At 57.2% G+C, this 16519-nt stretch overlaps 1 protein-coding gene across 1 annotated transcript; it reads left to right on the top strand.

The window, feature by feature from the left end:
• The first annotated feature begins 203 nt into the window (after window positions 1-203).
• On the top strand, window positions 204-16318 carry CD9 (CD9 molecule). The gene is made up of 8 exons (XM_029054465.2): window positions 204-430; window positions 11232-11334; window positions 13443-13540; window positions 13842-13916; window positions 14246-14347; window positions 14469-14558; window positions 14974-15057; window positions 15939-16318. The coding sequence occupies exons 1-8, from the start codon at window positions 365-367 to the stop codon at window positions 16002-16004; spliced, it is 684 nt and encodes a 227-aa protein (XP_028910298.1). The 5' UTR covers window positions 204-364; the 3' UTR covers window positions 16005-16318.
• The last annotated feature ends 201 nt before the right edge of the window (window positions 16319-16519 follow it).

Here is a 16519-nt window from a genome sequence, read left to right on the forward strand (position 1 = left end):
GCCCCCCCTCCCCTGCTCGGCCCGGGTCTCCCCCCTCCCCTAGGAATGAGGTGGGGGGAGGAAGCGGGGCGGATCCTGGACCGCCCCCGCGGGGCAGCGCCCCCAGCCCGTGGGAGGGGCTCGGGGGAGACCCCGGCCCGGGGCGGGGTGGGGGGGCGGGGCTGAAGGCGGGGCCCAGCCGGGATCCCCTGGCACATGCGCACGGCTGCCGGCGGAGGGCTGGAAGGAGTGGCACTTTTTAAAAGTGCAGCCCGAGGCCACCGCACCGTCCCCGTCTCCAGCCCCGTCCGGTCCCGTCCCGTCCCAGCCGATCCCATCCCCGCAAAACCCCGCGCCTCCCGCATAGCCCGCGCCCGCCCGCACCATGCCGGTCAAGGGTGGCACCAAATGCATCAAGTACCTGCTGTTCGGGTTCAACTTCGTCTTCTGGGTGAGTGAGCGGGAGACCCCCCCCCCGATGACCCCCGGGCACCGCCCCCAGCCTCCAACCCGGGCGCTTCCGGGTGGAGCGTTGGCACCGGGCACGGCCCCGGGCACGGGGAGGGGGCAAACCTCGGGAACCGCCGCCCTGGAGGTGGGGGGGGTCTGCCGGTGAGGAGGGGGCTGCGGGACCGATCGGATCTTCGCAGGCGCGAGGCCGTCTGAGGTTGCCACCCCCTCCAGGGGCACCCGCCCTGCCCCAGGCGTGTGGATTTGGGCCTGCGGGTGCTTTGGAAAACTTAGTGGGGGGCGACCCGCTGACGGGCGGAGCCTGGGGACCGTGGGTGGTCGTGGCCCCGGAGCACTTGGGAGCGGGCAAGGACATCTTGGCCACCCAGATCTGGGACCTCTAGGGTCCCGCGCACGTGATTCGGTGGGGCCAAGTCGAGGTGGGTGGGGTCGGGGGGCTGCTTGAGAATGGCCCTGACTGCTCTTGGGACGTGAGGGGGGGGCCAGCTGGGCGGGGGTCCTCCACCCCCCTCCCCGCCCTTACCTGGTCACTTCCCGGGCCCCGGGCGGCCGGACTCCTGACCTTTGAATCCCGACCTGAAAGACTTGCTGGTCTTGAAATCCGTCCGATCGCTATCTCCCTTGGGTGAACGCAGAGAAGGGGATGAAGAGGGAGGGGGTGGTGGCAGTTGGAGATAGACTTCTTCTTGGGCTGAGTCCCCGGAGGATTTAGGCGACCCCTTCCCACCTGTCCCCGCCCCCCCTGGCCCTAGCCAGACTGGGGCACCCGGGATCTGACAGGACTTCCCCACTCCCACCTTCCCAGCCTGCTCTGACCCACTGTCTTTTCTATGTCGCTTCAGCCTCCCCACCCCCCGGGCTGGCCACGCTGAGTGAAACCGAGGGAGGGGAGCACCAGAGTTTGGGGAAACTGAGGCCTGTAAATGGGGTGAGTCTATAAAAGAGAAGCATATTGTGAGCCATTGGGCGAAGGGACTGTGGGCAGGGGGCTATGCTGATGTCCTATCCCCATCAGCACTGTGGCATTGCCCCAAAGGAGACCCCCTCAACCTTCTCCCAGTTGCCCCTCAGAGTGGTGACCGCCCGTGGAAACAGGCAATGGACAGCGGGCAGGGAGGTTCAAGGAGGGAGGGACGCTTCTTCCTGCCCCACCCTGGCTGTTTGGTTCAGGGGCTCCACTGGCATGTCACGTTCCCTGATCTGGCTGACGGCCCCAAGGCCGGACCAACTCGGTCAGATTTCAACTCTTCCGTGCACAGAACCCCATGGAGACAGGAGATGGGGGACTCGGCCTCCTCTTTACCCCCTGCCTTCAGGCAGGACCCCCCTCCTCAGATAGGGGAGGAGTGCCTCTCCCACCCCAGACCTTGGACGAAAGGTGTGGGGTTTTTTTGTAGGGTGGGTCTAGAGGTAACGGCCACCGCCTCTCAAGGTCGCCTCACGTAGTGACCGTGACCCAGGCCATGCCTGCCAGCTCCACCTGAAGGATCTCAAACCCCCATGCCACCCCCCGGCCTCCTGAGACCCCCTTGCCCCCATCCTGCTTGAATACTTAACTGATGGCTGGATGCCAACTCCACTCAATTTGGTCAGGACCAATCCCAGACTCCAGAACATCCCCCTCCCAGCTGAGGGGTCCCAAGGCTTCCTCTGAGGCCCACACCCTACCCCCTAACAACTCCCCCCTCCCCCCCCCCCGAAACCCAGCCTGTGATTCCCAGGTCATTGTGGCCCAATGACCAGAGCAGAAATCCCGGCCCCTGATCTTGTCTCGCCCTCCCCTTCTGGGAAAACCATGTGGGTCTCAACCCTACCCTCCCCCTGCCTCACCCCAGGGCCCACCTTCCTTTCCCCCTTCCCTTCCGAGGCCTGGCTATCTGGCCCAGGGGACACACACAGGAGATTGTGGGCCCTCCAGAGTTGCAATTGTGGGCAGAGATGGAGTACCCTGTCTGACTCTGTCCTTTCCTTAGGTCCCCATGCTATCAGTGGTATTTACTGAGCACCCGCTCAGTAAACCCTTGGGAAAGAACAACAGAATCATGAGATTGCTCCCAGCCCACAGGGAGCTTCCACTCTAACCCTTGAGCTGAGTTCTTCCTCCCATTTGCCTCCCTGCACCAGTGGTCTCAGCTCTGCTCCTGGACCCCTACTCCCCTTTCTACCAACCCCTGAGACCTAGAACCATTTTCTAGGAGGCAGTGGGTAGCTGGACAGGACAATCAATGGTATTTATAGACCACAATACAATACACTTGGCCATCACTGGCCCTGTCCACAATGAGCTTACCTTCTGGGAGGGAGAAAAACATGAATGTAAATAAGTAGGCTGAAATATAATTTAAAGATATGTACATAAATGATATGGAGTTGAGGGTGGGGGAGAACACTAAGTGTTCAAAATTCACAGATTTGAGTGCAGAGACCATGCAGAAGGGAGAGGGAGCTGAAAAAAAGAGAGCCTAATCAGGGAAGACTTCTTGGAAGAACTGTGACCTTAATAATCAATGGTATTTGTTGAGCACTTACCATGAGCAGAGTACTGTATTAAGTGGTAGAGTACAGTACAACAGAATTAGTGTACATGTATCCTGCCCATATTAAGTTTACCATCTAGAGAGATCTAAGAACAACCCTGCTTCCATCGCACAGTGCTCTCCCACCCCCCAGAAGACAGGACATGGGGGGAGGGGCGATTTAGACCCCCAGCTGCAACCCAAGGCCAGCTGGGTACAGTGAGATATTGGGGAAGTCGGTTCAGTGATCTAATCTGTAAAATGGGGTTTAAAATTGAGCCCCACATGGGACAGGGACTGTAACCAACCTGATTAGCTTGTATCTACCCCAGCACTTAGAACAGTGCGTGGCACATAGTGTTTAACAAGTACCATAATTATTATTATTCCTTCCTCCCTGCTTTATCCTCCTTCCTTCCCGTTACCTCCTCCTTCCTCCTTGCCTCTCCCCACCCTTCCCCAGAAGAACGGCCCCACCTTCACTCCCTCCAAATATGGAATTCTGGACGGAAATTTGCAGAAACGAGGGTTGGGAGAAAAACACAGCTGTGGGACCAGAAGAGCCTAGGGAGGCGCCTGCATCTTGGAAGCCGAGGATGCTGGGGTCAGGGGTCGGGGCGCCAGGACAACACCCCCCCCCTCCCCCCCCCCGCCATCTTCTGACTGGAAGATCTGGCTTCTAGACCTACAGGGTCTCACCCCCTCCCCAGTACGTCATCAGTGACATCAGAGGTTTCCCACCTCCCACCCCCACCTTCCCTGGGAGAAGCCCTCCCACAGACGGTCAGCAATCAGGCCGGCCATATTCCCCAGGTCCCCGCGAGGGCTGAGCCGACCTGCCCACTCCCCAGGTGTGGCCGTTCTTGTCCCCATCAACCCCGCACCCCTGGCCAATCAATCAATCGTATTTATGGAGTCCAAGACCTGTGAGTTGTGGCCCTGAGGACCAGCTGCTTCCCGGGAGGACCAAGTGGTGCAAAAAAAAAGAAAGCAAACAAATTAAAAAACCCAACCAACATAGCTTTCCTCCGACTTGGGCTGCAAGAACAAGGCTTCCCCTCTCCCCACCCTGGTCCCGCACCGTATTGGATGGGAGAGGAAGAACCCCTCTCCCTCACTGCCCTTGCTGGGCCGCACAAGACCCTTGTGATTTTCCGTTTCACAGGTTTTTTTTGTGGGGAGCGGGTTGGGGGCACCCGCCTGGTGACTGGCATGAGCGTCGAGGGCCCAGATGCAGGCGCTTTGACCGCAACCCGGCCTGCACAGACAAGCATCCGCACTCCCACGCACATACACACACCCGCAGGCTCCCGCGCGGGGGCTGGAAAATCCGGAATTCCCCCCACCCTCGAGGGCTTGAACCCCCGGGATGGCGGGCAGCACCGAGCAGGGAAAATCCGGGCTAAAATGGCCTCTCGCTCTGGCACCGGGACAGGCCCGGGGGCGCTGCCAGTCCCGCTGGCCTTCAGGGCGGCTGAATCTGGGGAGGAACCCGCAGCCCCCTCCCCATCTTCCCCGCCCTTTCCCACCCCATCGGGATGTTTGTGTTTTTTGCACACACCTCCCCCGCCAGGGTTTCCAAATTCGGGGTTGGCGACGCCCCCAGCTGACTCAGCTCCACTCGAGCCCCCCAAAAACATCCTGCACCCCCCGCTCCTGGGGACGGCTCAGACTTTCCGTCCGTCCGGGATCTGCTCTGGGAGAAGAGGCGTTTCCCCGCCCTCTCCCTTCCCCTCCCTTTATTCAGGGCAGCTGGAGGGAGGGGCCGGGCGCGCCCCCGTATGTGTGCGCGCGCGGATGAGGGGTTGTGAGTGTTCGGGTCTGGATGTTTGTCTTCGGGAAGCCGGGGATCTGGGGACTGTGAAGTCCTGGAGGGTGAAAACTTCTTTCATTCATTCATTCGACAGTGATTCAATCGTATTTATTGAGCGCTGACTGAGTGCAGACCACTGTACTAAGCTCTTGGGAGAATGCAGTGCAACAAGAAACAGGTTCCCTGCCCAGAGTGAGCCTAGGGATAGAGTTGACCAACTCGATTGTAGCGTATTTTCCCAAGCTTTCAGTACAGTGCTCTGCACGCAATAAGTGCTCAATAAATACTGTCCATTTTGGGGGGGGGATGGAAGTGGATGTGTGAGGGAGGGTGTCTTATTGTAGGGGTGTGAGTGTGGGAACGGCTGGAGTGTCCGAGTGGGGGATCAGTGGGGGGGTGTTGGTGGGGGAATGTTTGGGAATGCCAAGGGATATCTGAGGGGGGGGTGTCAGTTTGGGGACAGCTGGCGTGGCCATCTGGGGTGTTCAGTACCTGTTTCTGTGAGGGAATGTGTCCCTCAGCCCACCCTGGAGTAGGTGAGCTGTCCTCTGAAGCCTTTTTTCCCTGGGGAACTTCTGGAGGCAAGGGCAGGGCCTGGCCCAGTCTGGTCCTGTGAAGGGGTGGGGCAGGAGGAGAGGAGGGAGGGAGTGGAAGTTTCCAGGCCGAATGTGGCAGACACGTTTTTAGACTGCGATTTAGGGGCGGATTCAGAATGGGGCACATGTTTCTTCTCAGCAGTCCCAAGGCCTGTCTTCTTCCCCAGCAGCACAGGCCGGGGCTGGCGGAGGTGAGGGAGGGTCTCTCTCTGGGTGGATGTCTCTCCTGAAAGGATGTCTCTCCCTGTATCTATGGTTGGGTCTGATTCTGGGTTGGTGTGGGTATCATTAAAACTTTAAAACCCCAAGGACCCCTCCTCCCCCCGCCACTGTCCAGTCCTTGAGGGGGGAAGAGGGGGTCTCCCCCAAGCTCCTACCCTTCAGACCGCAGACTGCAGTCAAAGTGAGCAGGGGGTTAAACAGACCAAAGTTTCTATTTTTCGATCAATGACTGCATGTCTAGTGGATAGAGCAAGGGCCTGGGAATCAGAAGGACCTGGGTTCTAATCGCAGCTCCACCACATGTCCTGTTGTGTAACCTTGGTCAAATCATTTCACTTATCTGTCCCTCGGCTTCCTCATCTGTAAAATGGGGCCCCATGTGGGACAGGGACTGTCCAACCTGATAAACTTGTATCTCTAACCCTTCAAACAGTTCCTGGCACATAGTAAGTGCTCAACAAATACTATTAAAAAGAAAAATAGAAAACACATATACACAGGGGCCTGACCCAGGTTAAGGGTCCCCCACACCCCTCTGTGTATATAATGGCCATGGAGTCAGGTCTCAAACCCACAGGTTAACCAGACCACCAGCATCCCCTCTCTGCGCCTTATGAGCACCGACTAGAAACCCAACAGGGGAAAGGGCTTTGTGCTGGGATTCCCTGGGTGGAATGAGGGGCACTGGAGGCTGCTTTGTACCAGTTTGGGGGAGCGGGCAGGAAGAGAGGTTGAGTCGGTGCTCTGGGCTTTAAGTGCCTCATCGGTTCCTGCATCTCTGAGACCCGTGGTTACCAAGGGCTTCTAACTCGTGCTCTACACCATCCTCCAGGGACCCGCATCTCTTCTCTGGGGAGGAAGAGTCTTGCGGTTCTAGCCCGTGTGCCCCCACGAGGGTCTTTTCAGGCAGACTGGACTCTGGATGGGATAGGACTGGGCCTGGGCCAGGACAGAAGAAGGTCAGCGCTCTGCAGTACAGACAGGCTGAGGGGCAGGGACAGGGCTGGAAATCTTCAATCAATCAATGGTATTTATTGAGTGCTTCCTACATGCAGAGCACCATATTAAGTGCTTGGGAGAGTACAATACAATAGAGTTAGCAGGCACACTCCCTGCCCATAACGAGTTTACAGTCTAGAATTACTAAGAATAAATTACTGGCATTTGTTTGGTGCTTACCATATGCTAAGCACTGGAGTAAATCAGGTTGGACACAGTCCCTGACTCTTGGGGGTAGTCACAGTCTAATAATAACTATGGTACTTTTTAAGTACTTACTATGTGCTAAGCATTTTACTAAGCAATGGGATACATACAAGATAATCAGGTCCCTCATGGGGCTGCCAGTCTAAGCAGGAGGGAGAACTGGTATTGAATCACCATTCTGCAGATGAGGGAATTGAGGTTCAGAGAAATTAAATGACTTGCCCAAGATTACACAGAAGACAAATGTCAGTGTTGGGATTAGAGCCCAGTCCTCTAACTCCCAGGCCCGCGCTCTTACCACTACGTCATAGAGGAGCAGGGAGATTAGGTACTGAGTCCCCATTCTACAGGGGAGAAAACTGAGACCCAGAGAAGTGAAGTTACCTGCTCAAGGTGGCGGATTCATCCGGGATTAGAACCAGGAAGCAGCATAATCCAGTGGAAGGAACACGGGCCTGGGTGTCAGGGAACTCGGCTTCTAATCCTGGCTCTGCCGCTTGTCTTCTTTATGACCTTGGGCAAATCATTTCACTTCTCTAGGCCTCAGTTACCCAATCTGTAAAATGGGGATTAAGACTGTAACCAGCCCGATCAGTCTGCCTCTTTCCCCAGCGCTTAGTAAGCATTTAACAAATACCTTTAAAGAAAAAAATAAACGAGAGAGGGAGCAGGAGCCGGAGGGCACGGGGCTGGGGCATGCCCGGGAAGGGCGGTGGGAGGTGGCTGTTGGGCGGAGTCACATGGTGCTGGTGACCTGTTGGCAGAGATGAGGCTACTAAACCAATCGCCCTCGGGACGCTGTGCAGCTCGGGTTTGCGGGGGTGGGGCCGGCGGGTTGCCATGTGCTCCGACCTCTCCCCTTAATGGAAGTTCTTGGGCAGCAGCATGGCATGCATGCATGGCCTAGTGGGCAGACCAGGGACCTGGGAGACAGAAGGTCATGGGTTCTAGTTCTGCCTCCTCCACTTGTCTGCTGTGTGACCTTGCGCAAGGCGCTTCACTTCTCTGGGCCCCAGTTAACTCATCTGTAAAATGGGGGTGGAGACTGTAGGCCCCCATGGGACAGGGACTGGGTCCAACTTGATTTCCTTGTATCCACCCCAGCACTTAGTACAGTGCCTGGCACATAGTAAGCACTTAACGAATACCATCATTATTATTTGGCGATAGTGATGATGTTTTCTGAGCACCCGCTGAGTAATAATAATAATAATTGTGGTATTTGTCAAGTGCTTACTACGTGGCAGGCACTTTTCTAAGCACTGAGGTGGATACAAGGTAACAGGTTGGACACAGTCCATGCCCCATATGGGGCTCACAGTCTTAATCCCCATTTTACAGATGAGAGAACTGAAGGCACTGAGAAGTGAAACGACTTGCTCACAAACAGTAGACAAGTAGCGGATCAGGAATTAGAACCCATGACCTTCTGACTCCCAGGCCTGTGCTCTATCCACTAAGCCACGCTGCTGCTTGGGAAATTACAACAAAAGCAAAATGCAGCAATCCCTAAAGACTTCTGCGCTCACGGGGCACCAATTACCTCCAGCTGTGTGGCTATCCTCTGGCCTGGGCCTAATCCAATCGGGAACAGGTCTGAAACAAAAGCAGTAATTAATGTGTAAGAGTATTTCTTGAGCACAGTGTGTGTAGAGCACTGGCCTGAGCACTAAAGAGTGTACAAATAGAGTTAGTACTCACAATCCTTGCTGTCCAGGATCTTTCTGACTACTGTGTGAGGAACAGCATGGCCTGGGGAATAGAGCTTGGGCCTGGAAGTCAGAAGTACCTGGGTTCTATTCCTGCCTCTGCCACTTGCCTGCTGTATGACCCTGGACAAGTCACTTAAATTCTCTGTACCTCATCTCTAAATGGGGATTATGAGTGTTAGCCCCACGTGGGACATGGACTGCGTTCAACCAGATGATCTTATATCTACCCCAGCACTTAGAACAGCACTGGCACATAGTAAGCACTTAAATACCATTTTTAAAAAAATCAGTGCACTGAATGCTTGGGGGAGCACAGTATAATTAATAGACATAATCCCTGGCCTTGGGGAGTTTATAGGTGACCTAGTACAGAGCACCAGACCAAGCACTTAGGAGAGTACAATAAAATTAGCAGGCACGATCCCCCCTTAAGATCTAGGGGGAAAGACTGATACTAAAATTACAGATAGAGAAGCTGCATAGCCTAGTGGATAGAGCATGGGTCTGGGAGCCAGAAAGACCTGGGTTCTAATCCAGGCTCCAACACTTGTCTGCTGTATGACCTTGGGCAAGTCATTTCACTTCTCTATGCCTCATTTATCTATAAAATGGGGATTAAGACTGTGAGCCCCATGTGGGATATGGATTATGTCCAGCCTGTACAGCTTCTTTCTATCCCAGCACTTAGGACAGTGCTTGGCACATAGCACTTGACAAATACCATTTTTTTAAAAAGGTACCCCCAGAGAGCTATGGGCTGACAGCGGAGCCCTTTTCCTCATGCCTCCAACCCCCCTCGTGGTTGCCCCAATGCTGCCCATTGTCCCTCTCCCCCACTCTGGGGCCTGGTAGCAGGTGGGAGAGGCCCAACTGGGCTTCCTTGACCTCTGCCCTGGCTGTCCATAATCTCTGACCTCCCTTAGAGTGAAGGACCATGTGGGTCTTTGAGCTGGAGAGTCTGGGTGATCCTATCCCAGCTGGTATCGGGCATACTGGTCCGAACAGTTCCACCAGGAGGAGCTCCAAGGTGGGATGGTCCCTCTTTCCCTGGGCCCCCTCCCAGCAGCTTGGTGAGACTAGGACCACCTACCTCATCCTTAAATCTCTCCAAGGTCCCCCGGGGCTCTCCCCTGCCCCAGAAGTCCCAGATCCTCCACTTCCCCCCAAACGTCCTGCTCCTCCTTGACAGTCCCTTGGGCTGCTGGAGAGGGATGAGGGTGGGATGGTCCCACTGTTGCTCCCCTTGAGTGTGGAGGGGCAGAAGACTCCAGTGCTAGCCCTGGCCCTCGGTTTAGGCAAAGCTTCCCTCACTCCCCGCCGCTGCGCCAGGCCACGGCCTGCCCCATGACTCACCCACTCGGGCTGGGAATTCCTCGTGACTTGAGACTTGGGGAGGAGGGTAGATCTAGGCAGGAGAATCTGTGAATATCTGGGAAGGCTGGGGTCTGGATATTTTGGGCAGGGCAGGAAGGGGGGGGGGTGGTGTGTGTGTGTGTGTGTGTGTTTTGCATTTTCAATCTTTGACTAGCAACTTCTATCCAAATCAGCCAAGCAGTTTCCCTCCCCACTGCCTGCTCCCTCAGGGCTGGGACCCCGCCCCCCCCCCCAAAAGACCCCCCGCTCAGAGCTGGGCATCTTCCCCCCACTAAGAGAGGAAGCTGTGAGAAGAGACAGCATCAAGTTCTCTGGGCACCCACCCTTCAGAGTTTTGGGAGAGGAGATGGAGAGGGTCTTCAATGCGAGCACCACCCCAGTGAGACAGTGTTGACCTGGATTCCCCCAGATGGAAGGAGCCAGCTTGGATCTTTCCAGGAAGGAGCTCTCTCTCCCATCCAGCTGTCTCTTCCCCAGCCAGGGGCTAGACTGGCCAGTCCAGTCCATCCCCAGATCCGGCTCCTGGCCTTCCTCAGACCAAGCTGCAGCTGTGGCAGGGGAAGGGCCACTCCCCCACCCTGGGCTGAATAGAGAGGGCGTTTTCAGCCTGCCTGACCCAGGGGGAGGGGGGAGAATCCCAGCCCAGAGAGCAGGCTCACGTGCCCAGGCCGGATACAGGAGGCCTTGTTCATGCCAACAGTTGTCCCCTGGTACGGCCCACATGGGGTCCCCCAGCTGGGTGGAGGTCGCGGTGGGGGGGAGGCGGTGCCAAGTTTGGGGGTTGCCTCGAAGTTGGGGGCCAGAGACGGGCTGGGGCCATTGGCCCTGGGAGCAGGGATTAGTTTAAGGGGTGATGATACTAGGTGGTGCAGTAGTACCCCCCCATCTTGGAAACGAGTCCCTGAGGCCTTTGGTTCCCTTAGGGTGAGAGGCCTGGGGCCATAAGAGGTCATTTGTAAATGACCCTAGAAAAGCTGCACTTCTCCCTCTTCCCTGATCCATGCCTCAGTTTCTCCCCCACCCCCAGAAGGTAGGTGAGGTCATGGTCCCGAGACTAGCCCTAGGGGCCTGCAGGTGAGCTCCTGGCCAAGGGTTCTGCAGGGACTGAGGGGAGATGTCAGCTTTGTGGGTCCCCCCATTCTATCAGTAGGTGAATCCCAGAGGAGAGGCCCACAGTAATGCTGGTGTCCTGAAGTCCAGGGGATAGTGCTGACGCTGGGGAGTAGGGAGAGGTTTTGGGGGGTCAGGGTCAGGTGGGGAGAAACAGGATCCAGTACCAAGTGTTCATGGGGTCCTGTGTCTCTCTGTCTCTTGTTCACCGGGGTCCGATCTTTCTCTGCAGCTTGCTGGGATCACAGTCCTGGCCATCGGCCTCTGGCTCCGATTTGACTCCCAGACCAAGAGCATCTTCGAGCAAGAAGAAAATCATGCGAAATTTTACACAGGTAAAGGATCCTCAGCCCACCCCCACCGTGTGAGGAGAGGGGGTGCTCTCGGTCCGAGGGGCAGCCCATTCTCCCAGGGTGTCTGTGGCAGAGCAGCTGTCATGCCACCACAGAAAGGGTGCCTTGACTTTAGTATGAAGCTGGCATGGAAAGGCTGTGGGTGAAGCTCTAATCTCTTCCTGCCCAGCCCCCAAGGAGGCTATTTATAGGGATTGGGAGCGGGGAGGGACAGACACCGGACGTGGGGAAGGAGGTGGAGGCTAACAAACCACCGGGGGGCCCCCAAAGAGGACAAGGCAGTGCTCACTCTGACCAGCCTCCCTGTCTGTTTTCCTTCACCCAGGCTTGGCCTGAGCCCAGGGGAGCCTTCATGGAGCTGGTCTGGGGGCCTGGGAGGGCTCGTGGGAGGAGGGGGCCGAGGACTGAGGGAGATCCCAGAGGAGGAGGGAGAGAAGAGGGAGTGAGGAAGGGCAGGGCGTTGGCTAGAGGGAGGAGAAGGAAAGGAATAAGGAGTGAGAAGGGGGAGGGAAAGGAGGAGGGAGTGGGGGGAGGGAAAGGAGGAGGGAGTGGGGGGAGGGAAAGGAGGAGGGAGTGGGGGGAGGGAAAGGAGGAGGGAGTGGGGGGGAGGGAGAGGCGGGGGTGGGAGGGCGGGAAGGCGCCCAGCCTTAACCAGTTGGACGAGGCAGGTTTCCATAGAGTCCGGGCTTGTTTTCTTTGAACAACAAAAGGCGTCTGAGGCTCCTGAGGGCTGGAATGTGGTGGCGGCCACGGTTGGGCGGGGACAGGGGAAGGGTGGGGGTTGGGGGGGGAGATGGGGAGGGCAGGGACAGGGGACAAGGGCGGGGAAAGGCAGGGACACAAGAGGGGTGCGAAGGGGAGGGGCGGGATCAAATGTGTGGATGGATGGGAAAAGTAGGGTGCCCACAGGGGAGGGGTGTAGGGAGGAGAGGAGACTTTATCCCCGTTGGACCAATGGGAGCTTGGACCAGGTTCCTGCTCCCAGACAAGCAGGGGGCATTAGGGAAGGGGTGCAATACTGAGCCCCCTTCCCTGGGGTACCAATTTCCCAGCTGTAAATCACAGCTGCTGGGGTTGCCGGGGGTTCCCCCTTGTAGCCCCTGCCCCCAGGGCACAGTGGGGTAAAGGGGTTCAGGCCCAGCTTTCCCCACCCCCAGTGGACAACAGCAGTCAGTCCGCAAGTCCACAGTCCTGCAGGCCTCGGTCCACAAGCTCAGATGGAGCAGGGGAGGACTATGTCACCCCCTCTCCCAAGGAACTTAGAGCACTACACTGAACCTCTGATCTTGTGACCCTGCCGCTGGGGAGGGCTGGGGATGAGGATGGTTTTTTCCTCTGTCCTGGAATAGAAGAGGGGAGACAGGTTTAGAGAGATGCATTAGTATGACACAGCGTGGCCCTGATGGGGCCGGGCTCAGACAAGAGTAGGGCCAGGCTCCTCAAGGCCCCGCCCTCCCCCTCCCCCATCCCCATGGGCGAGGGGCTCTCGGGCTCCAGCCCGCTCCCTGGGGTCCCGGCCGGCCTCAGCACGGACAATGTCCCCATACACTCTTTGCGTGGGGGCTGCCAGGAAAACCCTGGCATCGCTGCTGCAGCTCCACCCCGGAGGGAGCAAACAGACACTTCCCTTGTGCGGGCCCCCTCCCCCGGCCGCCGGCTCTGGTTCCGGCGCGGTCTTCGCCGGGCCGGGTGCCGAGGTGCCCGCTGCGAACCGGGGGGTGGTCTGTGCCCCCCCCCCCAACTAGAGGGACTGTGAGAGACTGGGAATGGTGGTGTGGGGGAGAATCAGGAAGGGGAGACAGAGAGGTAGATCACTGAGGTTCATGAACTACATCACCCAAAAAATCAAATGCCCCAGTCCCAAGGTTGGAGGTTTTCTGTCCAACCACAGAGCTGTCCCTTACATGACCCATAGCTGCATGTGCCCTACCTCTCTCCGTCCCCCAAGTTGGCCCTCTGCTTCACCCTTCCTTCCATCTGTCTGGATGGCTTGTGGCGGGTGGGGAGAGAAGCTGTGTATGAAGAGCTCCGAGGGATTATCTGCAGAGATGCTCTCAAATCCGTCTCTTCCTACCCTTCCATCTCCCCAGGAGTCTACATCCTAATCGGGGCCGGTGCCCTCATGATGCTGGTGGGCTTCCTGGGATGCTGTGGAGCTGTTCAGGAGTCCCAGTGCATGCTGGGACTGGTGAGTGTGTCCCTTCTTCCCATCCCCAGCCCATCTCCTTGCACGTTACACCCCTCCCCACACATTCTGGACTCCAAGGGACTTAGCCCATCCCCATCCCCTCTCCCTTTCCTCTTCAATTCCCTGTGGCTCTCTGGAAGACCGCAGGCCCTTCCCGCGTCCCCCCGGACTGTGGTCCAGAGCCTGACTGATCTTCCCTGATTTGAGCTGGGGTCTCTGGTCACGCCTCCTCCCGCTCGGTGCCCTCCCCTCCCACTACCGGCAGAGTGCTTACCAGTACTGTTTCTTCCTCCCGTCCTAGTTCTTCATTTTCCTGCTGGTCATCTTCGCCCTTGAGATCGCCGCTGCCATCTGGGGCTACTCTAACAAGGACAAGGTGGGTGCCCACTATCCCCGCTCCTGGGAGCTGCTCATTCAGGGTCTCTGGAAATGCAAGAGGCGGGTGCTGTGCAGGGTGCCCGTTGTTGGCGGGACACTCTTTTGGGTGCTCACTGTTGGCAAAGTGCCAGGCACATGGGAACCTCCAGCCCCAGGGAGGACCGGAAGGGTCCCAAGTGTCATGGTAGCTGTATCCCTCCACCAGTCACCCCATTCTGTCAATCGATGGTATTTGAGCACTAACTATGTGCAGAGCATTATACTAAGCACTCTGGAGAGTATGATACAACAGTTAGGCATAACCCCAACCCCCATCCTACCAAGTAGGTGATCTCGGAAATCCAGAAGATATACCAGGACAGCTATGATACCTACAAAGCCAAAGGATCCAAAGTCCACCGCGAGACACTCAAGGCCTTCCACTCGGCGGTGAGTCTCACCCTGGCATCCCCTTCCTCTGGCGATATGCGGGGAGGGGGCTAGCTCACTGCGGGCTGGCACAGTGCCACCCCTGACCAGATTGGCACTGCCTGGTGCTCTGTTCCCACAGCTGAAATGCTGCGGCACCAGTGGGATCATTGACCAGCTGATCTCTGAGACCTGCCCCGAAAAAGATGTGCTCGAGGCCCTCACCACAAAGGTATCGGGGTGCAGGGGGAGGAAGGAGACCCATAAGGGGGTGGGGGACCATGGGGATGGGGTAGGCATCTCCCCCCTTCATTCACTCCTTCAACCCTGGCCGAACCCAGTGGCATTTTGGCATCCCAATCCCTCCCAACTGTGGGTGGTGAGCTGGTTTTGGGTGCGGGAATGGATTTGAGATTTAGGGTGGGGGAAGGGGTTTCTGGGATGTCCATGGGAGGGGGTTTGTGATGACCAATAGGTTTAATTCCCTGTCCTTGTAGCAATGCAGCCTCTCCAGGGGAGGAGCTGAGCTTGGGGGAGGTCAGAGAGCGGGGACGGGAGTGGGCATGATTGGCCATTCTACGTGGTGCTAAAAAGAGGGACCCTGAACCCCTCCACGTGCCCTCTGACCCCTGCCCACCTTCCAACAGTCCTGCATCACAGCAATCGAGGAGGTTTTCAACAACAAGTTCCATATCATCGGTGCCGTGGGCATTGGCATCGCCGTGGTGATGGTGAGGAGCCCCCGAGGGGCGGGTGCTGGGAGTGGGTGCGGGCCTCATCCCTTCCATCCTTCTGCCTCCACCCAGGACATGTGTGTCCCGGACTCTTCTATTATTACAGTTCCTTGTTTTCAGAGAGCACATTTACCATGCCAAAGTCCTCTAACCTCGGCTCCCTCATTTTATCCTCACAACATTCCTAAGTGGGACAGGAGGCGGGGTCGCTCCACTCTCTTTATAGATGAGGAAATTGAGGCCTTCGGAGGTTAAGTGACTAGTCCACGGTCACTCAACAGGCCCACGGCAGAGCTGAGACTCAAACCCGAGTCTTCTGCCTCCTGGGAAGCAGGAAAGAGCTTGGGCATGGGAGTCCATCTGTCTCCCTCCTCTCCCCAAGGGTTGGGGGTGAGAGTCAGGCCTCTTTCCCCTGCCTTTATGGGGAATTTAGAGTTCCTGTCTCTGCAGCATGGCCTAGGGTATAGAGCATGGGCTTGGGATTCAGAAGGACCTAGGTTCTAATCCCCACTCTGCCATTTGTCAGCTGTGGGACCTAGGGCAAGTTACGGAACTTCTCTGTGCCTCAGTTATCTCATCTAAGATTAAGATTGTGAGCCCCATGTGGGACAGGGACTGTGTCCAACCTCATTACCTTGAATCTTCCCCAGTGCTTAGAACAGTGCTTGGCACACAGTAAGCGCTTAACGTATACCACAGTTATTATTATTACAAGAGCGGTGTTGCCTTCTGCAGTCTCCTGTCCCTCATCCTGGGCCTTCCCAACTCCATCAGGCCTGGAAGTTCTGCCAATCTAGTCTAAATCCCTCCTGCTGTGGTGGCGACTGACCGGCCCCGACCCCTCCCCCACCCCCATCATCCGTGTCCTTGCCTTATAGGTATTCGGCATGATCTTCAGTATGATCCTATGCTGTGCCATTCGCCGGAGCCGGGAGTTGGTGTAGATGCCTCCGTCTGCCCCCCGAACTCGTCTTTGCCACTAACCTGCGCCCCGTCTCCCGCCCCCCAGTTCCTGCCCCGCGACGCTTCTCCAGCAAAGTTTGTTGTCTAGTGTGTTCTGTCCTCCGCCCACCTGGGGGCCTGGGCTCCCACTCCTGGGCTTCTGTGTTTCCAGAAACTCTGAGAAGAAAGGGGCAGGGGAGCAGGGCCTGGGCCCAGACCTTGTATATAAACCACAACCGTGGCTCTGGCCTGTGCTAATCCAGTAGTAACTTATGTGGGCAACCATTTGATACGAAATAAAGATTACGACAGATGGCTGGCCTGTGCAGGGGGGTTGTTGAGCGTTTCCCCTCTGGGACTGAACACCGAGGGGGGCAGCTTTCCTACATCGAAGTCCTGCCCGGCTCGGGGGGAGGTGGGGTGGTCACCGGGGCGGTTGGGGCAGACCGGGCAGGGGCCTAAGTGAGGGCAGTTGGCCCGGCTCAGATTGTGCCCAGGAAGTGAGCGAACAGAAATG

Source organism: Ornithorhynchus anatinus, chromosome X4, assembly GCF_004115215.2.
Source record: "Ornithorhynchus anatinus isolate Pmale09 chromosome X4, mOrnAna1.pri.v4, whole genome shotgun sequence".
Lineage (NCBI taxonomy): Eukaryota > Metazoa > Chordata > Mammalia > Monotremata > Ornithorhynchidae > Ornithorhynchus > Ornithorhynchus anatinus.

Bases quoted from the DNA above. Each gene is read 5' to 3' on its own strand.
- CD9 (XM_029054465.2), top strand. From the start codon at position 365: ATGCCGGTCAAGGGTGGCACCAAATGCATCAAGTACCTGCTGTTCGGG. The intron at 14,348-14,468 runs GTGAGTCTCACC...CTGTTCCCACAG, and splicing joins TCAAGGCCTTCCACTCGGCG to CTGAAATGCTGCGGCACCAG. The intron at 14,559-14,973 runs GTATCGGGGTGC...ACCTTCCAACAG, and splicing joins TCGAGGCCCTCACCACAAAG to TCCTGCATCACAGCAATCGA.